Source organism: Malus domestica, chromosome 04 (assembly GCF_042453785.1).
Source record: "Malus domestica chromosome 04, GDT2T_hap1".
NCBI lineage: Eukaryota > Viridiplantae > Streptophyta > Magnoliopsida > Rosales > Rosaceae > Malus > Malus domestica.
In genome coordinates, this window is record NC_091664.1 from 25,646,803 (window position 1) to 25,673,676 (window position 26,874).

Sequence of the window (26,874 nt, forward strand, 5' to 3'; positions counted from 1 at the left end):
AGTTTAAAGCCCAACAGCCCCAAACTCAAGAGGACAAGCAAAAGTGCTTTTCTTTAACGCGCTTTTATCATTACCCAAAAGACCAGAAGCCCGTTAGGTGATATTGGCTTTTGTTGCCGTTTAAAAAATCGAACGACACCCGACGCCCCCACCAAATTTCAAAAAATCAATGCGCACATCACTCCATCCATCTCTCCACTCCTACGTGTCATTCGGCCCCTCTCCCGCCTTTCCCGTAAACCCCATAAACCCCAGCACTATTTCCCCTCCTCTACCCCTATCACACGTGTAAAATCTTTATTTATCAGGGGTATTTATGGAACTCCGGAAAAATCAAACGTACACTTTCGTTTGTACCGTGCTGCTCGGGTTTGTGTCTGTCTGAAGACTCTGAACTCTCTCTGCTCAGTAGCCAAACACCATTAATCTACACGCGAAGTGTTGTTAGGTTACTGAGAAAGTTTCAATCTTTGGTTTCGTTCTGTTGGGATTTCATTTGGGTTGTCGGGTTTGGACATGGAGACCGGAATCATCGGAGTGTCGGAGTCGGGTTTGGACGTGGGGAAGGAGGAGAGGGTTTTGAGGGCGGAGATCGATACTTCGGCCCCTTTTCAATCGGTGAAGGAAGCAGTGAGTCGATTCGGTGGAGTCGGTTACTGGAAGCCCTCTCAGCTCACTAATAAGCCTTCTGGGCCTGCAGTAACTCTCTCTCTCTCTCTCTCTCTCTCTCTCTCTCTAAACATATAAAGATTGGGTTTTTCTTTTGAGAAATGTAGAAATAAGAAGGGGGTTTTTTCTTAAAAGGAGAAAAATTACATGGATTGAGATTAATGGCTATGGTTTTTGGGCTGACGATGAAGTTTTAGTTTGAAATGTAAGGTTTTGTGTTGTTCTTTAAAGTTTAAAGTTGTTTATAAGTTGTTTAATTGTTGGTTCAAATTGTAAATTTGTAATGAAAATGCATTCTTGCACTTGGATTTAGAGCAGCCCGAGTGATCCGATTGCTTCGGAATGTAGTTGAAACTTGTAATGGGATTTGATGAACTTCAGTTTCTGTGGAATAGTGTGTGCCAAATGCTATTAGTTGTCTGTTTCTGACATTTTTGTGAGTTTATGGCTTTAGGACTAATGAACAACTAGCAAGTTTTTTATTTAACGCCAAGGCAATCGAGAATTATGAAATGTGTGTTAGCCCACCGCGAAAGAGGAAAGGTGATTTATGTTTGTCTTGTTGAGTAGGGGACTCAAGGGTTTTGGCTTGTACCATATAGGATTGCGTCCTCATACATCTTGTCATATCTTTCGCGTTGGTTGCACCGAAGTGTAGATTCATAAGTTGCAACTTTGGATTCATTTCGTATTAAAATCATTATGTGATGGTACCCTTTTCATAAAATTACTGAATTATGACTCGGTAAGACCCTGATTCAAAGAGAATGGTTGTGTTGTTTTCTAACCATAGGTAGCTTTTTAACATCATGTTCGCTTTTTTGTTTTCTGGTGTTTCTATTGCTTACCAAATTGCTAAAGACTACCTTATCACGTGGTGACATGTTTCTCTTCCTAGCAGCATGACATTGAAGATGTTGACACTGAAAAACTCGAGGAGCAGGCTTTGCAGTTGGAGAAAGATCTTACTTCGAAAGAAAGGGAAACGCTGGATGTTCTAATCGAACTTGAAGAAACCAAAAAGATAATTGATGAGTTGAAAAGGAAGCTACAGGAAGAAGTATCTGAAGTGAATGTGGCCCTTGAGGCAAATGGAGGTAAGGAACATGTGACTCCTGTGGTAAATGAAGAGGATAAGGAAAACCATGGCAATGTGGGTGGTCATTACAATTCAATGGGCGGCATTATTCCCTGCCCTTCTTCAGCTCCAGGTTTAATCTTGATGGAACTGAAGCAGGCGAAAATGAACCTTACAAGGACTACTACCGATCTTGCGGACATTCGAGCTTCAGTTGAATCATTGAACAAGAAATTGGAAAAGGAAAGAACCATGCTTGAGAAAACCCGTGTGCGGTTAACTTCAAATTCTTCGAAAGTGTTGTCTCTTGAAGAAGAGTTAAACCAAACAAAACTAAAGCTACAATTGGCAAAGGATGGTGAAACTAAAGGTGGTACTGCTAATTCTTTAGATATTTCAAAGGAGCTTCAACGGCTGAGTTCTGAGACTGAGCAGTTCAAAAGAATGGCAGAAGCTGCAAAGTTAGAGATCTTGCAAGCAACGTCTGAGATTGAACAAACAGGAACGAAGATAAAAACGGCTGAAATCCGGTTGGTTGCTGCGAGAAAAATGAAAGAGGCGGCTAGAGCTGTAGAAGCAGTGGCTCTAGCGGAAATTAAGGCTCTATCATACCATGAGAGTTCATCTGGAGATTCATTGCGGAAATTCGACCACGTAACTCTTTCATTCGAGGAATACTCAGACCTAATCCGCAAAGTTCGAGATGCTGAGGAACTTTCTAAGAAGAGGGTAACAGATGCCATGCTTCATGTTGAAGAAGCAAACGTGTCAAAAACGGAAATCCTGAAAAAAGTAGAGGAAGCAACTGAAGAAGTCAAAACCAGTAAAAAGGAATTGGAAGAAGCTCTGAATAGAGTGGAGGCTGCAAATAGGGGGAAACTAGCAGTTGAAGAAGCTCTTCGCAAATGGAGATCCCAGCACGGTCAAAGAAGACGTTCTGTTCACAACTCTACCAAGTTCAAAAATCCTTGCCCGTCTAATCACGGGATAGATTTGAAATTACGCGATGTGAATGGTCTGAATCTTGTTAGTGACGGGCCAACACCTGTGTTGAAGCCAACTTTGTCGATAGGACAAATACTAAGCAGGAAGCTGCTTTTGCCAGAAGAGGTTGAAATAGAGGTGGCCGGAAAAAACCCTGTAAAACAAAAGGTGTCACTGGGACAAATGCTGCAGAAACAAAATGGTGATCAACCCTCTTCTGGGAAGTCTGAGAGGGAAATCAATATCAAGAACTGTTCTGGTAAGAGAAAGAAGTCTGGATTTGCTCGATTCTCGCTACTCTTGACGAAGCAAAGCAGGAAAAAGAAGAAGCCAACTCCAAACTTAAAGTGATTCGGCCTGTCAATCGGCTTATTATCTCAATCAAGAATTGACTCTAGTTGTATGTGTGCGCGTCTCAGATTGTTTTTGCTTAAGAATTCGTTTGGTTTAGGTTGTAGTCGTTCCCAGACTATTGGATCTGTTCATTATATATGTAACCTTTATGTGTTGATTGTGAAGTAAATGCACCTAGCTAATGCTAAAGTTCCTCAAGAGCCACGTTTAATTTTCCTCCCAAAAATGTTTGTGATACACAAGAACTAAACCCTTCACCCGAGGTCCTGTGTTTGATTCCCTCTCTTCCAATATGCTCAAGAGCGACTCCTACCACGAGAGCTGAAACCAATTGTCTTGTAAAAATGGTGCCGACAAACAAACATTTGCCTGGCAATCATCATTTTGCACGTAGGTAAGACGGGAAGGTACAGCCAGCTTCGTGTGGTGGCCAACTTGAGTTAAAAATTATCCTGCTGGTATCCATCAAGCGTCCAAATCTGACGAACATATCTTGACTTTGATTTTTGTTGCTGGTGAATCACACGATCGGTGGATACTAAAATGTCCCTGTGAATCTTCTCGGCCTCTGAAAATGGTGGATAATTATGACTTATTACCAGTTGTCCTCCCTAAAAAAAAATGTTTGTGTAAGTTTTTTCGACCCTTAAAAAGGTAGACTGCCACTAGCTGGTCCACAATTGAAAAAAAATAAAAGAAATTAGAGAATTGATAACCTTGTTTAGTATATAAAAATCGAATGTTTATCAAAATAATGCCTCTTCGGAATATCCTTTGTACTTGTTCGTGGATATGCAGTTTCGTCAATAGTTCCGTAGAAACAACAAACACCAAAAATATCTCAAAAAGCAAAACAAACCCAACCCTATGTGGATACGCAGTTGACAAGGCAGGAAGGTCACGAACTCCAATGTGACACGGAGGAAGGAGTCCATGTCACATATTGCTTAGCAGTGTTAGCACACACACAAGCCCAACCCAGATGGGGTAGCTGTTCCTGTTTAAAACAAACAAGAAAACAAAGCAAACGATCGCCAACGGCAATTCAACGCATACCCCACCCCCGAACACTTCGAAACAAATAAGAAAGAGGGAAGAGGAATTCCAAAAAATCCAGTTTTCCACCTCTCTCTCTCTCCCTCTCTCTCCCCCCTGACAATCACAGGTAAATACCTATCTATGTGTTAGACCAAGTCATAGTCCGCGTGAGGTTTCAAGAGTTCGTGATCAAGTCCAACTGTTATCCAACAAGAGTTAGTTTAGGTTAAGACTCTTTCAAATATTCCTTTCCGTGTAAATCCCAGTGTGATCTTTCTGTTGTATCTTTGATTTTCAACTATCCTTGTAAATAGGGATTTCAGTTCCCTGATGTAATCTGAAATACATTATAAATACATGCAGCCCATCACTGATGGGGATATGCAATTGAAGTGAAACTGTGAGTGTTGTAAGTTTTACATGGTATCAGAGCCCTAGCAGTCTAACGACACATATCAGTTTTTTTTTTCTTCCATGGCCGATTCTAGCAACGGTGCTGCAACCCAAACCTCCAACCCCGCCAATTCCACCATGAACCCCTTCTCGTCGTTGACCACAGTGGTGAATATTAAGCTGGATCGGACCAATTATCCTCTATGGTTGGCTCAGATCTTACCTGTTCTCAAAAGTCGGGACCTGATGGGTTACGTCGATGGGACGGTTGTTTGCCCTCCCAAACAACTTTCTGGCAGTACAACTACCAATCCTGCGTACACAACATGGGTGCAGTACGATCAAATGATACTCAGCTGGATTAATGGATCGCTCACGCCATCTGTGCTCTCGGTCGTGGCCAGCAAGAGGACCTCTCGTGCAACCTGGGAGGCTCTTGAGCAACGGTATGCCTCTACGTCCCAGAATCGCATCTTGTTTCTGAGGAATGAACTACTACAAACAAAAAAATGTGATTTGTCGATTGCTGATTATCTTGATAAGATGAATGCTATTTCTGATAACCTTGCCCTAGCTGGCAAACCTGTGGATGATGATGAACTTGTCCAGATTATTTTGAACAATCTTGGGTTTTTCCAATGAAAACTAAATGTGAGGTCTTTGAAATCTTTGTGAAGTTTAAAGCACAGGTTGAAAATATGTTTAACAGGTCTATCAAAACTCTTCAATGTGATGAAGGTGGTGAGTATAAAAGTCATGTATTTCAAACCTATCTTGCCACTCATGGCATTTCCCAAAGATTTTCGTGTCCAAAACATCCTGAACAAAATGGCATTGCCGAAAGAAAACATCGTCACATTATTGAGACTAGTATTGTCATGCTCTCTCATGCACATATTCCAAATAAATATTGGGTGGATGCTTGTTTAACAGCTACTTATTTAATTAATAGGTTGCCAAGTCGTGCCTTGTCTCATAAGTCTCCCTATGAACAACTGTATGCCAAAATGCCAAAATATGAAACTCTTAAAGTGTTTGGCTGTCAATGTTATCCCTGGTTAGTGCCTTACGCACAAAATAAACTCCAACCAAAGTCAAAACCCTGTGTGTTTTTAGGTTACTCACTGAATCATCAAGGGTACAAATGCTTAGATTTGTCCACGAGACGAATATATTTGTCTCGCCATGTCCTATTCGATGAGGACACTTTTCCATTTAAGGAACTCACATCTTCCCTGGGGAGCGTTGGATACACAGGAAATATGACTTCCCCTGACTTATTATTTACGTTTCCGCTTTTATCTCCATCACCACAGTCCACTTTGTTGCTTCCTAGTCCGCCTTCACAGGTCCAACCCCAACCAAATCTCATATCTTCTGCTATTCCTCAGTCAAATAACCTCATCCCAACCTCTAGTTTACCTACTTCTAGTGACCCACCAGCCCTAATGCCTTTAGAATCCTCTAGGCCTGCCACCCCATCTTCAAATGAGCAAGAGGCATTACCAGTTCCTGAACTGAACCAATCCGTGTCAGTTGATGATCACGGTCCTACTTCCTCCACCCAACAGTCTGTGCTACCCGCAAGAATGACTACTCGTTCACAGTCTGGCATTCAAAAGCGTAATCCCAAATATGCTTTGCATGTTACTATTAATCCTTCTCTTGTTGAACCAACATGTTTTAGTCAGGCCATCAAGAATCAGGAATGGAGGAATGCCATGGTTCAAGAGTTCAATGCCTTACAGCGGTGTGGTACCTGGAAGCTTGTTCCGTATCATTCACGCATGAACTTGTTGCCTAACAAATGGGTTTTCAAGCTCAAACAATGTGCAGATGGCTCCGTTGAACGGCATAAGGCGAGGCTCGTTGCAAATGGCTTTCATCAGAAGCCTGGCATTGATTATACAGAAACTTTTAGTCCCGTGGTGAAGCACAGTACTATAAGGCTTGTTCTTAGTCTTGCGGTTTCACACCGATGGCCCATCCGACAGTTGGATGTACAGAATGCGTTCTTGCATGGATTTTTGAATGAGGATGTGTATATGCGGCAACCGGCCGGTTTTGTTGATCCGCAGTATCCTAATTATGTTTGCAAATTGCAAAGGAGTATCTATGGCTTGAAACAAGCTCCTCGAGCTTGGTTTCATCGGTTCTCGGAATTTTTGCTTCAATTAGGGTTTCAAGCGTCCACTTGTGATTATAGTTTGTTTGTTTATAATCACAACGGTGTTTACTTGATTCTCTTGATATATGTGGACGATATTTTGTTGACAGGGAATAGCTCACGGCAAATGACTTGCTTAATCAAAAAGCTGGGCACTTTGTTTTCCATGAAGGATTTGGGTCCATTACATTATTTTCTCGGAGTTGAAGTCAAATATGTGGATGATCAGATGCATTTGAGTCAAGCTAAGTATGCGTTGGATTTGTTGCAGCGTACCAAATTCTTGGATGCCAAACCGATTTCCACTCCAGTTTCTTGTGGCCAGAAATTGAGTGCTTATGATGGTGAAGCACATGACAGTCCAGACGTATATCGAAGTGTTGTTGGCGCACTTCAATATCTTACCATCACCAGACCCGATCTTTCCTATGCTGTGAACCAGGTTTGTCAGTTCATGCACTCTCCAAAGACTACACATTGGACGGCCGTCAAGAGGATCTTTCGTTATGTTAAGGCCACGTACAATCATGGTCTTCTGTACAAACCTGGTACTACCCATCTCACGGCGTTTTCCGATGCTGATTATGCTGGAAATCCTGATACTCGGCATTCCACTGGAGGTTTCTGCATTTACTTAGGCTCCAATCTTGTGTCCTGGAGTTCTAAGAAACAAAAAACGGTGTCTCGCTCGAGTTCCGAAGCTGAGTACAGGCAGCTGGCTTACACCGCGGCGGAACTGTCATGGCTACGGTCACTTTTTCGTGATTTACAGTTCCATCTTGTCTGTCCAACGATTTGGTGTGACAATATCTCGTCCATTGCTTTAGCTTCGAATCCAGTGTTTCATTCGAGGACGAAGCATTTGGAAGTTGATTATCATTATGTTCGTGAGAAGGTGGTTCGTGGTCAGCTAATGGTGAATTATATTTGTTCCCAAGATCAGACAGCTGATTTGTTCACTAAAGGCTTGTCTGCTGTGCGTTTCAAACTTTTAGTATCCAAGCTTCCAGTTGTATCTCCCCCTGTCAGCTTGCGGGGGGATGTTAGACCAAGTCATAGTCCGCGTGAGGTTTCAAGAGTTCGTGATCAAGTCCAACTGTTATCCAACAAGAGTTAGTTTAGGTTAAGACTCTTTCAAATATTCCTTTCCGTGTAAATCCCAGTGTGATCTTTCTGTTGTATCTTTGATTTTCAACTATCCTTGTAAATAGGGATTTCAGTTCCCTGATGTAATCTGAAATACATTATAAATACATGCAGCCCATCACTGATGGGGATATGCAATTGAAGTGAAACTGTGAGTGTTGTAAGTTTTACACTATGTATCTCCGATTGTTCGGGATTTCGACTCCGCTCGTTTCTGTTCTTCCAACATTGAAAATCCTTTAGAGTCTTTATAACTTCAAACTTGTTCCTTATTTCGTTTCCCACGTTTTCTCAGCACCAAAAGGCAAAAGCTGTGATTTTTAGGATTGATTCGATATCTGTCCATGTTGTTTGTTATTTGCTATATGTTAGTGTTTTTGTATGCATGGTTTTGTTAACTTGGTTCTTCTGTTTGTATGTCGTTGACAAATTTTATTGCTTTTGGTCTCTGATTAAGGTTGTCTGTTGTTTGGTTATTTATGTTATAGATGTTCTTGCTTTTACTATTAGACTATCAGTACAATTTCAATTGCGCAAATCATCAGGCACATCACTATCTAATCGGTTCGGTAGGATACTTGGGAAAGAATTTACCCTTTGACAAGAATTTACCCTGCCACAAGAATTTACTGTACACTTTGACAAGAATTTACCCTGCCACACTTGGTTTGGCGAATTCGCTTCCTCAAAATTTAGGCAGGTCTGTTACGGTCCTACGGACAGTTTTCTAGGGAGCATTGATTCGAGGGTTACGGCCCTGACCCTTGTAGCACTTGTTATTCAATATTTTGCGACATGGGGCAATAGTTTCCGACTATTATGAGGCTCAAGGTGTATTCGAATTGTAACTAGAATGAAGTTACTAAATTATGACACGATGCGATAGATTGATTTTTGTTGTTTGCGTTTCTGTAATTGCTTTTCTGTAATGGAGTCACTAAACTATGACACGACGCGATAGATTGTAACTAGAATGGAATCACTAAACTATGACACGACACGACGCGATAGATTGACACGACGCAATACTATTTTCATGCGTTGATAAATTTTCTTACTTTTGGTTGTTGGTGTTATAGCTGTTATTGCTTTTACTCTGACTTCAATTGGGTAAATGGTTAAAAACATCGGTTGACAATCGGAAGAGTATTTGGGAAATAAGAAACTTAGAACTTGCTATGGACTTTGAGATTTTAGTTTGCCCCGCTTGGTTTGGTGAATTCGGCTCAATCAAAACTTAGGCAGGTGTGTTAGAGACAGCATGCCAATCAGTAGCGAATCATGGGTTACGGTCCTGACCCTAGTTGACATTTGCCCTTGTTGTTCAATAGCTAGCGACATGAGACAATAGTTTCCAACCATTATTAGGTTCAAAGTGCATTTGCTACGACTTTATAATTATCTTGTCACTACTTTTCTTTGTTTTGGGGAAACTACACTATGACCTTTTATTGTTTGCTATTGTTTTGATAACTATGAACCCTTTATCATGGCGGCTTTCTTATGTTGACAAATGATTGCAACTTCAGGCACCATGGACGTCAGAGTTGGGGTTTTGTTCCTTTTTGTGTTGGCAGCGAGTTGGGCTTGTGATGCTAGACAACTGACAAACCTTGATTTGTCTGGTAAGAAAATTTACTGTCCAATGATAATGAAATATGAACATGCTTTGTAGTATCGTCTTTGAAAATCGAGGGTCCCATTCACACCTCAATGTTGAGAAGTAATTGCTTCCTGGGAACATATTGTTTAACTGATAGTTTTACTCTCTGATTCAGTTTCAAAGTCAGGCCACCTGGTGGAAACTCAAACCTTCCAAGTTGAAGAAGTTGTTGGGAATGAGATGTAAGCATAAACTCTAACAGTTCATCAATCTAAAGAACATGGATACAACCAATTAAATCACAACTCCACTAAACCAATAGATGAACAAAAACACGAGAAAAGCTCGAGAACTTACCTGCAGAATTGGAACCAGATGAAGAAGCCATTGCGACTTCACAGCTTACTGCCTTCTCCTCTTTTACAAATCTCAATGGTTCTTCCAGACAATAGGACTTGAAACTCTATATAACCGTATATTGCAAGAGCAGTGGCATAAGCTTTTATAGCACTCCTTTTGTCATTCCCTATTAGAATAGACTTAGGATTCAAACATCACAATTGATACAACATATCAATCCCAAACATGTTCTATTACCGAGTTCTAATCCCACAAGGATTATTCAGAATCTCACAAAACTTATTCCACAAGGAAACCAAATAAGTTAAGGCTTTTGACCAAGACTTTTCCATATCAATCTTAAACACAAGAACTGATTCCTTCCATAACTCATACTCATAAACTTACATTCTCCCACTTGAGTATGAACATGCAAAACCAGTCTTTTAAGATTTATAGAAATGATCACCAAGTCCAAAATCAACAAGCTCACAATCACACACCAAAATACATTTCAAAATATGGAATTCAAGAATCTAATCTGTACAACACAGAATCGATCCAACAATCACAGCATATCTGATCTATACATTCATGTGAAACAATGTTAGAGTAATACCAAAACATTACTCCCACTAATATTAGCCAACTTCATAACAGAATACTAATTATCAGAACACATTTATCAAACTCAATAGTATAATAACAGTTTATAAAGAATGCTCCAGCAAAATCCAAAATGATCTTCTTAGCAATCTCAACTATTATTAGATAAACTTGTCTTCTGGATCAATTAATCACATAATTGGAAAAATTGAACACCAAAATAAACTACCAACTAGATAAGCATAACTAAGCCAACTAGACTACTGTAGTTCTGGGAATCTTCAAGCTCATCGTTGCCATGTTCTAACTGAACAAAAGCAACTATCTTCAAGCCCTTAAATAGTACACTCCCACTTATCTAGGCCATACTTAACACAACCAAGTTAAGTACAAGTTAATAGCAACTATATTAACTAAAAATCATTCCAATACAATGAATGACTAATCAGAATCCATATGGAAACCAAATTTGTTTCCTTTTGAATGCTAACATCATAGGATCCTTCTCATTACTTAAACAAATTAAGTAACACAAATAATTCAACCAATTGCTTCAATAAAACCATAAACTGGTTTTTAAGCATCCAAATGAATTATTATGGTCGGCCTAAATACTCTTAGCCTTATGCTTACATTCGAACATATGATTCTCCTACTTAAGCATAAGCAGAATGTACTGCACAACCGATAAAGAAACCGGAGATATGAACCAATTGGTTCCCGATTCCTCCCCAATTGCATAATCTCAGTTTAGTCATAAATACCTAAACCATTATGCAAACAGTCTATGTATCAAAAGATAGTCGCAATCCATTTGGAAAAACTTATCTCACATAAACCCAAAATCACCAGTTTCAACAATGACCAAAATCAGAATAGCAAACACAATATTTTTGCATTCAATTTGATCCTAACTAGTTCAATATCCATCGAGCAAAATCAACCAAATTTGATAATGCCTAGATATATATCACAACAATATGTCTTGATTAAAACGAGATAATCAAGACCACTATTTCTTCCTCCCTATTTGTGATTTCAACCAAAACATAATAGCGGAAACATGCATCATAAATGAAATCACAAATATACATATACAATAAGCATGCATCTTAAACTCCATGATTTTCACAATACAATAAGCACAGGCTTCCTTATGAATTCATAAGTTAAATCAATATGCATTCGGCAATGTCAATTTGTGTTGTACAAAAATATAGACAACGTCTCACATAAGCTAATTTGTTTATCATCCTTGTATATGGATGACACAAGCTAATTCTCAAAATTCATAGCTTGACCTATATAATCATACAAGTAAATTTTTAAGGCTAAGATCAATTATCGCCACAAAATCTAATTTGAGTCAACTAATGAAAATAAGATCATTACAAAATAAAACCCAAATTCAATGTACATATTCAATTAGCAAGAAATTCCCTACATGATTGTCACAGCCCGTCCCGGAGGTACTTTTGACGGGAATGTGAAATGACAGAATTGCCCTTATTGAACATTAAGGTACGTAACGTTATTTCGAAAATAGCATTGGTTGGATGGGATTTTATTGGAAATTGATTTGTGGTATGTTTGGTTAGGATGAAATGGAGGGTGTGGATTATTTTGGACCACACCTGATCTTCCTCTCTCCCTCTCCTCCCCCGTGCTTTCCCTGTCTCTGTCTCTCCCTCACGAACTCACACCCTCACACACCCATATCGTACGGACCACCACCAAAACCCTTCAAAACTCGACGGATCGAGGCAAATAAGGTATGCATCTTCATCCTTTCGTCGTCCTGAGTTCATTGGTACTAGTTTTAGGAAGTGAAACCTTCGATTTCACATAGATCCCGAACCTCCATTTTTGAGGTACTGTTCATGCGAACGTAAAATGTTGTGTTTCAGGAGATTTCAAGCTTGTGGTGAGCTTTAGGAGGTTCTAAGGAAGCTCGGGGACGTTCGTTGGAGAGTTTTGGACGTCGGGATCGTAGGTTTCAAGTTTGGCCGAATCTTTGGTTTTTGCAAGGTGAGATTTCGTAGTTTTTAGGCCCTAAAACAAGTCCAACGTGATTGTACACTCTTAGGGCTTCAATTTGGTATAAAATACGAAGAAAATGGGTGAAAAACGAAGGAGAATAGTGAGTTTGAAAATCGGCCGGAGTTCGGCCGGAGTCCGGCCACCGGAGAACCAGTCCGGCGAGACCTGCGAAGAAGACGACACGTGCGCTGCACGTGCTGCGCGTGGCCAGCGCGTGGACCCGTGCCACGTGTGGCGCGTGGGGGCGCGTGGGGCTTCCAAAAAATTTTCTAAAAATTTCTCGACGCTCGTGACGTCGAGTAGGTCGATGTGGTATATTCATATACCAAAATTGAGCGTCGTATGAGAAGTTATTTCAAATTATTGGTGATGTGCTTAAAATTAACGTTTTTATAGTTGTTTCGCATATAGGTGAGACGTATCCCGAGGACGACCGCATCCAGGGACGCCACGGGGGTTACGACCCGTCGACTTATCAGTGAGTGGGCAGTTTTGTTTTCGTATTACCTATATACTACTGTTTTTCCCAGAAAAATGTTTATATGAAAATATGTTTTGAATATGCCATGCATAGAATTATTTGAAAATCATGAATTGGTTTATGAATTATATGATTGAGATATGATGCATACATGTTGCATGGTGCTGTGGAGGCACAGGTAAGTCAGGTGAGTTCATTTATTCATTGAATTGTTGTTGTTGAGATGAGTTGAGCTCATAATCTGCACCCTAGGTGTTAGTGCTTATATTATTCACCACACCGCACGCTCGTCTTGGATCCAAGTAGGTGGATGTCGTACAGACCATGTGAGGGTTCCGACATGCTAGTCGTACAGATCACTAGGCGTGATTCCGACTAGTGGGTGACCTTAGTTATGCGCGCTGATGATATGATGAGAGAAGCACTAGAGCGTATTTTTACACCTTTCATCGTATAGACTACCTTACGTAGTTCCGAGTGATGTGCAGAATAGGGCCGTATAGGTCACTGTGGTGACTCCGGCCTAGTGGGATTTGAGCTATTGAATTAATCGTATAGGACCAACTGCAGGGTCTCCGATTGATTCCTTATTTCACCTGATTTATATTTTGATTTATGTCATGGCATGTTTTCTTGAAAATGTTAAAGATTTGAGATTTAAGTTTTGAGATTTTATATGGTTATATATATTTCTGGGAAAGTATACAGGTTTTTACGGCGAGGGGATATAATTGTTTTAATGAACTGTTTTGGAAAACTAATTTGTTTTACTGACCCACTCATTTTGTTTTGCGCCCCTCCAGGTTCTAGTTTAGCGGTGGTTGGCTCACGAGGTCCTTTCCGGCTTCCTGACAGATTTGGGACATGTAGGACTCACCTGAGGGTGATGTATTCTTATTTTAGTCCTACTTGACTGCAGATAACCTATGCTCTGAACTTATGTGTTTACTTGTAAACTCGTCCGGTTATGTCCGTATGTGGTTATGTTGAATTTGGTTTGAAATTCTGTTGATTTATGTTGCTTTTCCGCTTCCGTGTTGTGCTTATGGTTACGTCACACCCACGTGACGGCCAGCACACCTGGATCCTCCGGATCGGGGTGTGTCAATGATACTCGAACCAAAAATAATGCATTTAGTTTATGTATCATAAATAGGAACAATGTCATCCAAATTCCATTAGTTTAATATTTAGAACCACTTAGTCATTAAGCATATATACTTGCCAACATTCATTTAAACAATACCAATTTATGGAGTACTCGTGCAGTCAAAATTATTCCATCCCAATTGATATTCATCATATGTCCCCAACCAAACAAACAAAAGAGAACAATAGGTGTTGTATATGAACAAGTTTTATCCTCCACCAAGACTAATTTAATCAGAACCATAGTCTCTTTAATGAAAAATAAGGAGTTTACATAGACTAAATGTTACACTAACTTGTTTATGCAACAAAAAATGATTTCAGACATCCCACATAAATCACAAGTTGGCATCCATAGGGATTTCGAGTTTAATCATGCCCTCACAGTATACAATTATACAGGCATACTCGAAATAGCAAAAGCCCTAATTCATCATGCTCAAACTCATCACACTATAATCATGCATATAAGAGAACAATTAATCATGCATGATACAATGAACTAAGTTACCTGAATGCATCATTGGATCCATATTCGTCAACCCGATTGCAATTCCTCGGCTCCAAATAAATGAAACAAATTATCCATCAATGCTCGAGACCCAACCGCGTGGATTGCCATCACTCCAAATTCCCATGGACCTCGTACCATTGTAGATTATCGAAGTGAATTGCCATTATTATAGACGCGCCAATCCAAAATCATCGCCAAAGTTATCAGCCAGAATCTCGTTGGCACCAATTCCCGGAAAAAGACAATTCTCATTCAGATTTCAATAAAACAAGAGAAATAATAGAACAATGAATGAGTTAACGTCAATATGAAGGGCCATAATGATAATATAATCTCAATATGCAGGTAACATGATCTTTGTTCAATGGTTCCGCAGAATTGATTAATGAAATCAAAACTATGAACCCTTTTAAAGATCCCTGATTACCATCTTTTTCACCACTAAAATTTTAGCCCATTGAATCAATTTAGTTATATACATATCCTTGAATTTAAGGATATACATAGAGTAAACAATTGCAATGATATCCACAAACAACATTAATTGTTCTAACTGCAATACTATTTGTCATACTTATGCAGAATTGGTTAGCACCGATTGTACAACATAAAACAATAAGACAAAACTTATTTGGTTGATTTCTCAATAGTTATACCAGCGGAAGCAATTTGTAACAATCTATGCAACCATTCAACTCAAAACTGCATCGGCATCCAAGGTAATCAGAAAAATACATAACAGTTTCAAGTTTTCCTTTTAGCATGACAGTATGCAAAACAAATTTAAAAATTGAAACCTCGGGTGCGAATTAGATCATAATTCATACCTTTTGATGAATCGTATGAATCATGGCATCAATATTGACTCAAAATTAAGATTTGAATGAGTGATGAAAACCCAGACTTCGAAGAACACCATCGAAAGCGTAAAACCCAGATTTTGCAATCGGTGAATTTTTTTTTTTTTTTTTTTTAAAGTATTATACAAAAAAAAAAAAACACGACACCGTTTCACTATTCCTTTTCCAACGACTCTTTTATAAACAAAACGACATCGTTTTGAGTTCATATATTTCTTAAGAGTCCTAAGGCTTAGTTCGAAAACCCAGACAGTGCAACTCGTTCCCAGATTCAATGGTTTTCATGAAGAATTGAACTTAATGGTTAGAATCCTAGGCTCTGATACCACATGTAAGCATAAACTCTAACAGTTCATCAATCTAAAGAACATGGATACAACCAATTAAATCACAACTCCACTAAACCAATAGATGAACAAAAACACGAGAAAAGCTCGAGAACTTACCTGCAGAATTGGAACCAGATGAAGAAGCCATTGCGACTTCACAGCTTACTGCCTTCTCCTCTTTTACAAATCTCAATGGTTCTTCCAGACAATAGGACTTGGAACTCTATATAACCGTATATTGCAAGAGTAGTGGCATAAGCTTTTATAGCACTCCTTTTGTCATTCCCTATTAGAATAGACTTAGGATTCAAACATCACAATTGATACAACATATCAATCCCAAACATGTTCTATTACCGAGTTCTAATCCCACAAGGATTATTCAGAATCTCACAAAACTTATTCCACAAGGAAACCAAATAAGTTAAGGCTTTTGACCAAGACTTTTCCATATCAATCTTAAACACAAGAACTGATTCCTTCCATAACTCATACTCATAAACTTACATGAGAAAGCGTGCACATTGTGTGAGGAGTTTGCTGGCCAAGCGCTTGATTACATTGGTGAAAACAAGACCCAGACAGAGATCGTCGAATACCTACATCAGACCTGCTCTCAGTTGCGCTCTTTCGAGCAGCAGGTAGTCACCCCTTCTAAATTTCTACAAGATTTATAGAGTATTAGTACACTATCAAATATATTGCTATAAGAAGCTTTCTAGAGTTATGATAAGCTATGACGCATTGTATCTAAACCAATGATGTTTAATACTACTTTTCTTCTCCCAAAACTTCAGAAAAAATGCTTTCTGAACGTCTTTACGATTTTTTTGTGGGACAGTGTGTCACTTTGGTGGACTATTATGCTCCTCTCTTCTTCTTAGAGGTCTCCTCTCTAGAACCCGCTGAGTTCTGCCAGAAGGTCAACCTCTGTCAGCAAGTAGCTTGTGTTTCTTCACAATTCAAAGAGGATGGCTGTGGATTATGTCACCGTGCTGTTTCAGAAATGTCGGTTAAGTTGAAAGATCCTGACACGCAGGTTAGTAATTGCAGTACTCTTTCAATAATAAGAAGACACCATACTGAACATATCAGATTTTGATGTTTAGAAGTTAATTTTTACCTTGTTGATCGTGATTAGCCACAGTTTTTAGTTGATTTGTGACAAATTATGGTTACCGCTATCTTTTTTAACTTACAAGATGGAACCTTGTTCATATTTCATTAAATCCAAAAGCTTGAGAAGAAAACTTGGAGCCCTAAATGCATGTGTCTTTTTTATATATCGCTGAGTTTGTTTGCGAAAGGTCAACAAGCTACTGCACATGTGGATTGAACTTAATCATTTGCCACCCATGACCAACATTAGACAGCTGTTATTAGTATCATTCTGCAATTGGCTTCTTGCTCAGAGAACCGTGTTGAAAATTTGTCGCGAGGCGGGATTTATGTTTTCAGAAATGCTACTCACCGAAAAAAAACATAGTAATGTTGCAAATGTATACTCCAGGAGAGCTGAAAACTTTGGAGCTTTTTACTTCAAATATTGGCAAAATAGACTGCTGGGTTTTCTCGTGATTGTTATTAACTTATTACTAGCAAGAAATTTCTCGTCGTTTTCATCCAACGGCGCTTCATGCCACCAAGACAACTGAATTCTATTTTTGTTTTCTGTCAGCTGGAGATCATTGAGTTACTTCTGAAGGCATGCAGTCCGGTGGAGTACTATAACAAAAAGGTGAGGAAAATTAAGAATATTAGTCAATATCCATGGATTCATATGTTCTCATCAGAAGTGTGTTTTACTCCCGATTTTCATGAATGCGTTAACAGATCAAATTGAGAACTGATATTCGTATACGAGAATTTTATTGCTGTATGCATTAACAGATTAATCACTTGGTTATTTATCACGGCCCTTCAAAATCTTTTCCGTTGAAATGTCTCTCTCTCTTCTCTATCTTTGGGACAGATGACACTAATCGTTTAAGGTAGTTCCATTGCTTCAGTACCTTCATATGGTTCTCTTCTAACCCGCTTGAATTTTCAACAGTGCAAGAAGCTCGTTTTCAAGTATGCCCCACTCATGCTTGCCAATGCAGAGCAATACCTCGAAGCAACAGACATATGCACTGCACTACATGCCTGTAATTCGAACACAGCTAGCATTATGGAACACATATCCAATCTTTCCGACTCTTAATCGTGGCAACGAAGAGTCACTGGACTGATGAATCCATTCCGTCATGGGAACAAAGGTAAACTGGAACTTGTGTCTAACACATCCGTTTGTGTAGGTGTGCCCGGCTGTGCTATAATCTCTTTGTGGCAGGAGACTTGATTCAACATTTATTTTAAAATATGTAACGATAAAATTCTGTACCGCATTATCTTTGACGATTCGTAATCTCTTATGTTATTCGAAGCTAAATCATATTTAGATTGCAAAACAAGGAAAAATCAAACGTTTTAGTTGTTTTAGTGATGCAACGTTGAATTATATATGTTGAACATGCTGTTGCTTACTGACAGCTTTCCTTGCTGCTAAAACAAAAGATGGCCTTTATATTTTTAGCAGCACAGAACAGCTCCGCGACTATACAAATCCATTCTCCAGCTCCCACAGTTGGAGAGAAATATGTGTACACCTCGGACGCTGCTAGAATGGTATCCCGAGTCAATTAAGCATTATCATGTAAGAAAGTTAAAACATATGACAATGTTTGATAGCTTTGGATACCAACTCAGTACTGATAGTTGATACTTAGAAAAAAGTCAAAACAGTGTTTGATTGACTTTGAATACCGCAACACAGCACTAGTTTCTTACAAGAAAACCACTCAATAAACAAGTACAAGTGGGAGACTAGAAGGTTCGAGGGAGACTAAGGATGGTTTGGGAGTAGGGTGCTTAAAAAAAAACATCCATGAAAAAAAGCTGTGAGGGTTTTAGGTGTTTGGTAAACTGAAAAAAAAAAGGCTTATTTTGAAAGTTGCTGTGAGAATAAGCTGAAATCAAAGGAAAAAGTTGAAGCTGCTATTTGCAGCTTTGGAAAACTGGTTTTTTTTCAAAGCACACTGAGCTACAGTGCTCCTTTAATGAAAAGACCTACTATCAGACTGCTTTTGTTTTTCCAAAAGCACTTTTACAAAAAAGTTTACCAAACATTCTGCTTATTTATTTCACAGCCGCTTATTCTCATAGCAGTTTTTTTTTAAAGTACAGTAATACCAAACCAGCCCTAAGAAGCCAAGCACCAACTTTGCGCTTTCTTTTTGCTAAAGAAATTATTAAAAAAGGCTTGCTTATTATATTTTGTTCGTTCATTGGTTTCACGAAGCTTCCCTAATTCTCCTGGTCGACTTGCAAAACCCATATGCTTTTGAAAATTCTAGACTTCTCTGACCATGTGTTTCATATGTTAAATTTCGAATTCAATCATTTTGTCTAACTGTTCTTACGTCCAACTTTCTAAGCATAATTTCATTCCAACGTTCGTATATTTTGACTCTATTCATCTTAAAAAAACGATTTCTACCATCTTTTTCATCCTTGTACACACCCCCTTATTCATCCATGTTCATTAATTTTTATTTAATTTACACAATCGAAAGATCAAAATTAAACAACGATAAACAAGAAAAGAGAATGAATGTATAAATTTCACTTGCCTTAGCATTAAATTTGTACGGAGCAAGAATTTCACTTGCCTTGTTTAATTTACAAGATTATGTCATTGAATTTGTATGGAGCAGCGCGCGGCCAACTCCGACCGGGAGACGGTGGGGCCCCAGGGAGGGTAACCGGACACGGACCAGTAAGCTCGTGTGGTGCCAAGCAATCGCTGAGTGGGACGTGTACGGTGGGCAGCCTTCGGTAGAAACCTCTGCTAATTACCAAAAACTGGAATATTAACAAATAAATTCCAAAAAAAAAATAATAATACATAATTAATAATAAATAAAGAGAAAATTATTGGCACTTCAAAAATCTCATTCTACACTCCAAACTTTCTATATTTAAAAAGAAAAAAAGGTTCTAAAAAACGCTAGGCGCTAGTCGGAAGGCGGGCTGGCGCCTGGCGCCTAGCGCCTAGACGGGCTCTAGTCGGATTTAGATAATTTTTTTGTATATCTTGTAAATAAGTGCATATTGACACTTACAAAAAATTATACTTGTATAAAATTCATGGATAAGATAATAAAAAAAATGATAAAATGCAAAAAGAGTATCTAACAAGTCCAAAATTTAAAAACACATTAAGCATATATGTCATGTAACCATAGTGAGGAGTATTGTAGAATGACAAATGTACAACAAGTTCACAATTTTAAACCACTTAGACTTAGATAGGATTTTTTATTTTATTTTTTAATTTCATTAAAAAAAAAAACCGCCTAGCTCCGCCTAGCCCCGCCTACCCCGCCTACCTAGCCTAGCTCGCCTAGGCGGTCGCCTAGAGCCGATTTGATTTTTCCAACCGATTTGCAAGAAAACGCCTCGGCTTACCACCGCCTAGTGCCTAGGCAACTGCCTAGGCCATTTTTTAGAACAGTGAGAAAAATACACTTATGAAGAGTGTAGAATAAGATTTTTGAAATGCCAACAAAACTTCCCTCATTAAATTCTTACAACAAATAATAATAAATTAATCACGTCGTGTCGTGATTGGTTTCTGGGTGAGAATGCCAAAGATGTTCGAGTCATGAAGCATCGCATTGGCCCGCCCTCCGCCCACCCAAATTATATGCATTGCACCCCAACGCCAATCAAAATCAAAATATTGCCTTAGTGTTTTTAATATCGTAGTGATTAAGGTTAATGATATCAGAATTTTTTTTTTTGGTCAAAATGATATCGGATTGAGTTTTTGATTGGGTCTACTCCGCAAAACTAAAGGGGATGTATTCAATTGAGAATGTGAGAATTTTAATGGATTTATAAATCCATAGATTTTTATGGAGTTTAATTGATTTGTAGAGATTCCATATAAAATTTTGATTCAATTCCCTCGAAATCTCATGGGAAGAGGTGAGATTTGTGGATGTTTAAAATACACTACGAAATCTCTCCAATTCTCTCTAATTCCTCAACTTTCTCAAATTCTTTAAAATAAATTTCTAATTGAATACACCTGGAATGTTATAAACTTCTTTAAAATCTTAATTGAATACACCTGGATTTCTAAGGATTTTAATAAACTATTTTAAAATGCTAATTCAATACACCTAGAATTTCAGAGAATCACTTAAAATCCTGATTGAATATCCCTAGATTCATTAAAAGAATTAAAATCCCTTAGAATCCCAATTGAATACACCCCCCTAAGTTAAGCATTATTAATTATTATACAAGCACTTTAAGGTAAGCAAATGATGACTATTATTATGAAATTGGGTCTATTCTGAACCTTAGTGTTCGAAGCTTAGGGATACGTAGATCTAGACTACACATTTATGTGGAAAAAAAATCGGAGTCGTTGACTTGTGTGACGTAGATCAACGAAATGAGTTAATGAGAAACATTAAATGTGGCTCAAATTTGTGAATCCTTAAGTTCCGGACATTAAGGTAGTGGATCTAGTTCCTGTTATTATGGCTTCCGTTTAACAAAAACTCATGGAGTTAGCAAAACAAAACAGATATTATACTAATTTTACGAATATTTTATTTAAAATTTGGGAAATAATTTAAGAAAAAAAGGTGGCGCCTTTGTATTTATGTCCAAGAACAGTGAGTCGGGAGTGCTGTGATCTCATGCAAACAAGAAGCCAAAAAAACGAGTGAGAAAAAGACAGAAATTTATTGGTTGGCGTTGGCGCGTTAGGCACAGCTTATAAAGGATAGCCACACACCACTACAGCCATTTGGGTTTTCTTTATCTTGCTTTGAATCCAAAAAGCAAAACCAAGATTCTGTTCTTCATTCTTTCCAACTTGGAGAGAATTTCTACCTCTAATTTCAAGGTAAGTTCGAATCTTTTTATTCGGTTCTTTAATTCTATTTGTTGGTTCTGTCAAAGTGAGAAATTTTCAATTTTGTTTATTTTTAGTTACAGATTTTTTTTAAAATTTGTTTCCTGTTTGGTTGCCTAGAAAATTAGAGTTTTTCTTTTATTTTCCCTTGTTGAGGTGCTGAAATCTTGGAAATTTGAAGCTGGGAAATGGGGTTTTTTTTTTTCCTGTTTCTTTTTGGATGAGTTTTAATTGAATATCTTGAATTTAAGAAGTGATTGTGTTGCTGAATTGTTTATCCTACTAGAAGTTGAAATAAATTAAAACCTTCAAATTATTTTATAAATTGCTGAAACAGATGATGAAGTTCACAGCTTTCGAATATGAAGGATACAGAAAACTATGCATTATTTTCGAAATTTGCTGCAAATTATACACTGGATTTAGAACTTGGAAGTGCTTTTAAAATAATCGAAAATATTTTTAGTGAAAATAATTTTGGGTTAAAAGCACTTATTTACTTACACTTTACTGAGAATTGATTTCAAAAACATTTTTACTAAAAAACTTTCAACCATTTTAAAGCACTTTTAAACGGACCCTTAAGCATGCGAAGGCTCAAAGATCTTATATTTCCGTCCTCTTCTCTCTCAGGTGTATATTTGTTGTTGGCAAGTATGGCGCTTTGACTGCTTGCTACCTTGTTTCGTGTCCGGTTGAGTTTGAGCTAAGTCATCTTTTTCAGTTTTCTCTGGGTTATCAAAGACGGAAGCCAGCAGTGGCGGATCCAGGATTTTAAGTTTGGGGGTCCCATTAATAAAGGTAAAAAAATTTATAGACAAAATTAACATTGAAAAGTTAAATATAATACATTTCATTCAAAAATCATACGCAAAACAACATTACAAGCTATAAAATCCTAATTTGAGCGTCCACGACGGGGTTTCATAGTCTGAAAATGTTCTATGATAGCTTCATTACCAATACATGAAAAAACATCACTCAACCATCTTTCTCAATGACCAAATAGATGGTGCTATCAGCTTTGACTTGAAAAATCTCTCCACATTTTTTTATTTCTAAACTACACATTTAACAAAAAAAAAATAGAAAAAATATACCAATTGTTAAAAAGGGTCCTATTTTCTTTCTTCTCCGTGCGCGGTCTAAGTGGATTTAAGTAAATTTATTATATACCTAGTATTTTGGTGAATTTAAGGTATAAGATAAAAGTTCAAATAATTACAAGTTCATAGTAATTTACATAATATTTTTAAAGATCATATTGATTTATATTGAATTTTAAGACAAATAAGTGTGTTAAATATGTGGGTGTAGAAAGCAAAATGAGGCACTAGATGCGTAAGGAGGGAAGCCACACCAATTAACAAAAATATACACCTAGGGACCGACAACCCATTTTCATTTTTTGGAAAGATCAAGTTGATGCTAGCTATCGGAATGTGATTGGACCAATTAAAAAATCAATAAAATGGGAAAGTTTGAGGGTGGTCACGTGGGAATGAAAGGATGAGAGAGAAACTCATTTAATCATCTTCTTCCTCTCGCAAGAACAGAACCTACCAACCCAGAAATTACAAAACACATTGCACAGACCTTGTGTTCGAGTACGAGGGGTCCCCAAAAATTTTCTAGCAGCGATTTAGGGTCGCCGAAGGGTCCTGGGACCTCCCAGGTCCCTCTGTAGATCCGCCACTGGAAGCCAGGGAATGCTGCAAGATGTGCTTCAAGGTTGAGAACTCGCCATCTCTTATCGATGAGGTTGTAGCTCTGTTTGAGTTGCCCTTGCTTATCAATGATGAGACTGAAAAAACTCTCGACGAGTTCAGATTCTATGCTCAAGTGCCCACTTCAGTGAGAAATATAGGCGGGCACATCTTGTCGAAACATGATGTCTATGAAGATGGTTGAACTTTTACATTCTTGAGAACATAGTTTCTGTATTATCGGGTAGAAGTAGCTTCTGCTGTGTACAAGAATAGTTAGCCAGAAATGGAAAACAAAGGAAGCGTGTTGATGCAGCGGTATGAATTGGGGCGAATACTAGGCCAAGGAACCTTTGCCAAGGTTCACTATGCGAGGAATCTTAAAACCGGCATGAGTGTGGCGATTAAGATAATTGATAAAGAGAGGGTCTTGAAGGTCGGAATGATTGATCAGATTAAGCGAGAAATTTCTGTCATGCGACTGATTATACACCCGAATGTTGTGGAGCTTTATGAGGTAATGGCCAGCAAAACCAAGATTTACTTTGTCATGGAGTATGTCAAAGGTGGTGAGCTCTTCAACAAGGTTTCCAAAGGCAAGCTAAAGGAGGATGTTGCTAGGAAATATTTTCAGCAGCTCATCAGTGCTGTTGATTACTGCCATAGTCGAGGAGTCTGCCACCGAGATTTGAAACCAGAAAACCTACTTTTGGATGAGAATGAGGATCTAAAGGTTTCAGATTTTGGATTGAGTGCCCTTGGTGAATCTAAGCGGCAAGATGGTTTGCTTCATACAACTTGTGGAACCCCTGCATACGTTGCGCCAGAAGTAATAAACAGGAAAGGATATGATGGTGCCAAAGCTGACATTTGGTCTTGTGGAGTGGTATTGTATGTTCTATTGGCTGGCTATCTCCCATTTCACGATTCAAATCTGATGGAGATGTATAAGAAGATTGGTAAGGGCGAGTTCAAATTCCCTAACTGGTTTTCGCCAGAAGTACGCAGGTTGCTGTCACAGATCATGGACCCCAATCCAAATACTCGGGTATCCATTGCCAAAATTATGCAGAGTTCTTGGTTCCGCAAGGGTTTGGTCCAAAAACCGGAAATTGCTGAGGTACCGATGAAGGAGCCATCCCCTCTGGATGTTGATGCAATTTTTGGACCAAATGAAGACAGCAATTCTTCTGTCGAGTCAAAGCAAGAATTATCAAAGCCATCTAACTTGAATGCTTTTGATATCATCTCCTACTCCGAAGGCTTTGACTTGTCTGGATTGTTTGAGCAGACAGACCAGAAAAAGGAAGTGCGGTTTACATCCAACAAAACGGCATCCACCATCATCTCTAAGCTGGAGGACATTGCCAAGCGTCTGAAGCTAAAAATAAAGAAGCGGGATGGAGGATTGTTGAAAATGGAAGGGTCCACGGAAGGCAGGAAGGGGGTGCTGAGCATTGACACCGAGATATTTGAAATCACCCCGACTTTTCATCTGGTGGAAGTGAAGAAGTCTAGTGGAGATACATTGGAGTATCAGAAGGTCATTAAGAAAGATATCAGACCAGCTCTGAAGGACATTGTTTGGACTTGGCAAGGGGCGGAGCAGCAGCAGCAGCAGCAGCAAGAAGAAGAAGAGCCACCACAACTAGTGCAGGAGCTGCCGCAGGGACAAGAACACACGTAGGGAAGCAAGAACCGCCACGGCAAGGGAAGCAAGAGCAACAGCCTTCTCTGGCACTCCCAGTGCATGCAGTCTCACCCCAGGATTCGTAACAATCGAATAAAAAAAATGGTAGCGGATTTGATTGTAGTATGTGATGATATGAACTTTGTTGGTCTAATATTGAGAAACATTAGTTTTTCTTAAACTGAGTGTGGAGGCCTGAGGATTCATGTAATAAAATTGCTTTTTTTTTCTACATTTGATTACTTTTCCTACGGCGGTGGGTTAGAGTGACCTGGCATGAGGGATACCCAACCTCACCCAGGCGGCTAGCGGTTTAAGGGGTGGTGGTCGACCCCAATACTTCTAATGCATTGAGGTTGGGGACCCGATCTACTAGGCGTCCTCACACCCGAAGACGACATGACTCTATGGCAGCTCCGGCCCCAACCCACCCTACTGATGCAGTGGAGGCCGATTCAGCGGGCGTGCAGCCTGTGGAAGACAGAGAACTCCTAACCAGGAAAAGAAACAAGAAATTATGGGGGAGTACTCCCTCGACTAGCGAACCCGCAAGTCAATAGCTTGTTGATGCACGACATGGGTGCCGTTTTGTGCACCAAGTGCTCCATGATCGGCAACTCGTGGACTTGGAACTAATTAGAAACGTATGGGTATGAATTAAAACTAAAACAACATTGGTACAAATTAGTTTGATATGGGTACATATCAAGATTTAAAATTATGGGGTACAAATTAAAGTTTAAAAAAAAAAAAAAAAAGGGTGCAAAAAAAAATTGAAAAATAAAATTAGAAATTAAAGATAAAAATATTTGAAAAATACTAAAAGAATATATTTTAGAAATTGATTAAATAAATTGAAAAATGTGGGTCCAATGAGATATGTGAGCCAGCAAGACTACGTATTCGACTTCCTTAGGATTGGACTACTAAAACCAACAGACCAAAAGCCCAATTGGAATCAGCAAACATACAGCCCAACTTGTTGAGATTTGATTTGATCCACAAGCACACAGCCCAATTCTACATACAGGAGAAGAGTAGGATTTGAAAAAGGGGTGTGCTATACACACACCCTTTTTTACTTCTCATATACCTTCTTAATTTTCAGCCGTCTGATTGAATTAATTGAAAAATATCAAAGGACAAAAATTAATAAGAGGGTGTGTGAAAAAATAAAAAATGATATGTGGATATCACACCCCTTTTTTAAAATGATTTGTAGTGGGATTGCCAAATAATCTTATTCCCTCCCAAATTGAGAGATGATCAAGTTTAAGGGGAAACATACACAATTGGACGAAATCAATATTCTAGTATTATACTCTATGGAGAAGACTTAGAGGATGGGTTCATGTACATAATTATGCATGATTTGTGATTGATCAATCATGCTCATTGTTCACATACAGATTCATCACCCATGCACAGCTTCAAAATCACCATAAATACAATATCTCAATCCTTCCTTAACCTCACCCACTTTTCTCATCTCATTTCAAACCCAAGCTCCTAAAGCTAAACCCTTCTCAATTCAGCTTCATTTCCAGATTTCTATGTTTTCTTTTCCAATGGAACACAAAGTCTTCCTCACCACCATTCATATCCTCCTCATCCTTCTATCCCTGCTTCCTCACCCATACTCTGCAAATGCTATATCTCCCTTGGTCCTCGACCTTCTACCAGCAAACTTGCCCTCGACCACGGTCGGCCCTGAGGGTAGCCGGAGTAGGCGCCCGACTAGGGCCCCCACTTCG

At 38.8% G+C, this 26,874-nt stretch overlaps 3 protein-coding genes and 1 long non-coding RNA gene across 6 annotated transcripts; all 4 read left to right on the forward strand.

Moving 5' to 3' along the window:
• Positions 1-84: 84 nt before the first annotated feature.
• Positions 85-3,283, forward strand: LOC103419408 (WEB family protein At2g38370-like). Of its 2 annotated transcripts, none has more exons than XM_008357513.4 (2): positions 85-699; positions 1,571-3,283. In XM_008357513.4, the coding sequence occupies exons 1-2, from the start codon at positions 517-519 to the stop codon at positions 3,080-3,082; spliced, it is 1,695 nt and encodes a 564-aa protein (XP_008355735.3). In that variant the 5' UTR covers positions 85-516; the 3' UTR covers positions 3,083-3,283. The 2 variants fall into 2 exon arrangements, with proteins under 2 accessions (XP_008355735.3, XP_008355733.3); XM_008357511.4 differs by having other exon boundaries at positions 99-699; positions 1,568-3,283.
• Positions 3,284-3,975: 692 nt separating this feature from the next.
• Positions 3,976-18,231, forward strand: LOC114824416 (uncharacterized). 2 transcript variants are annotated; one of them, XM_070820714.1, is made up of 7 exons: positions 3,976-4,250; positions 9,359-9,454; positions 9,620-9,667; positions 16,258-16,391; positions 16,592-16,789; positions 17,429-17,488; positions 17,804-18,231. In XM_070820714.1, exons 2-7 carry the CDS (start codon positions 9,364-9,366, stop codon positions 17,951-17,953), a joined length of 681 nt encoding a protein of 226 aa, XP_070676815.1. In that variant the 5' UTR covers positions 3,976-4,250; positions 9,359-9,363; the 3' UTR covers positions 17,954-18,231. The 2 variants fall into 2 exon arrangements, with proteins under 2 accessions (XP_070676815.1, XP_070676814.1); XM_070820713.1 differs by having other exon boundaries at positions 3,990-4,250; positions 9,608-9,667.
• Positions 12,200-13,933, forward strand: LOC139195338 (uncharacterized). The gene is made up of 3 exons (XR_011580169.1): positions 12,200-12,405; positions 12,829-12,895; positions 13,702-13,933. It is a non-coding gene; the product is annotated as an uncharacterized lncRNA (long non-coding RNA).
• Positions 18,232-23,716: 5,485 nt separating the features above from the next.
• On the forward strand, positions 23,717-25,117 carry LOC103433741 (CBL-interacting protein kinase 2). The gene is given in 1 exon segment (NM_001328929.1): positions 23,717-25,117. A coding segment is annotated over 1 exon segment (1,401 nt).
• The last annotated feature ends 1,757 nt before the right edge of the window (positions 25,118-26,874 follow it).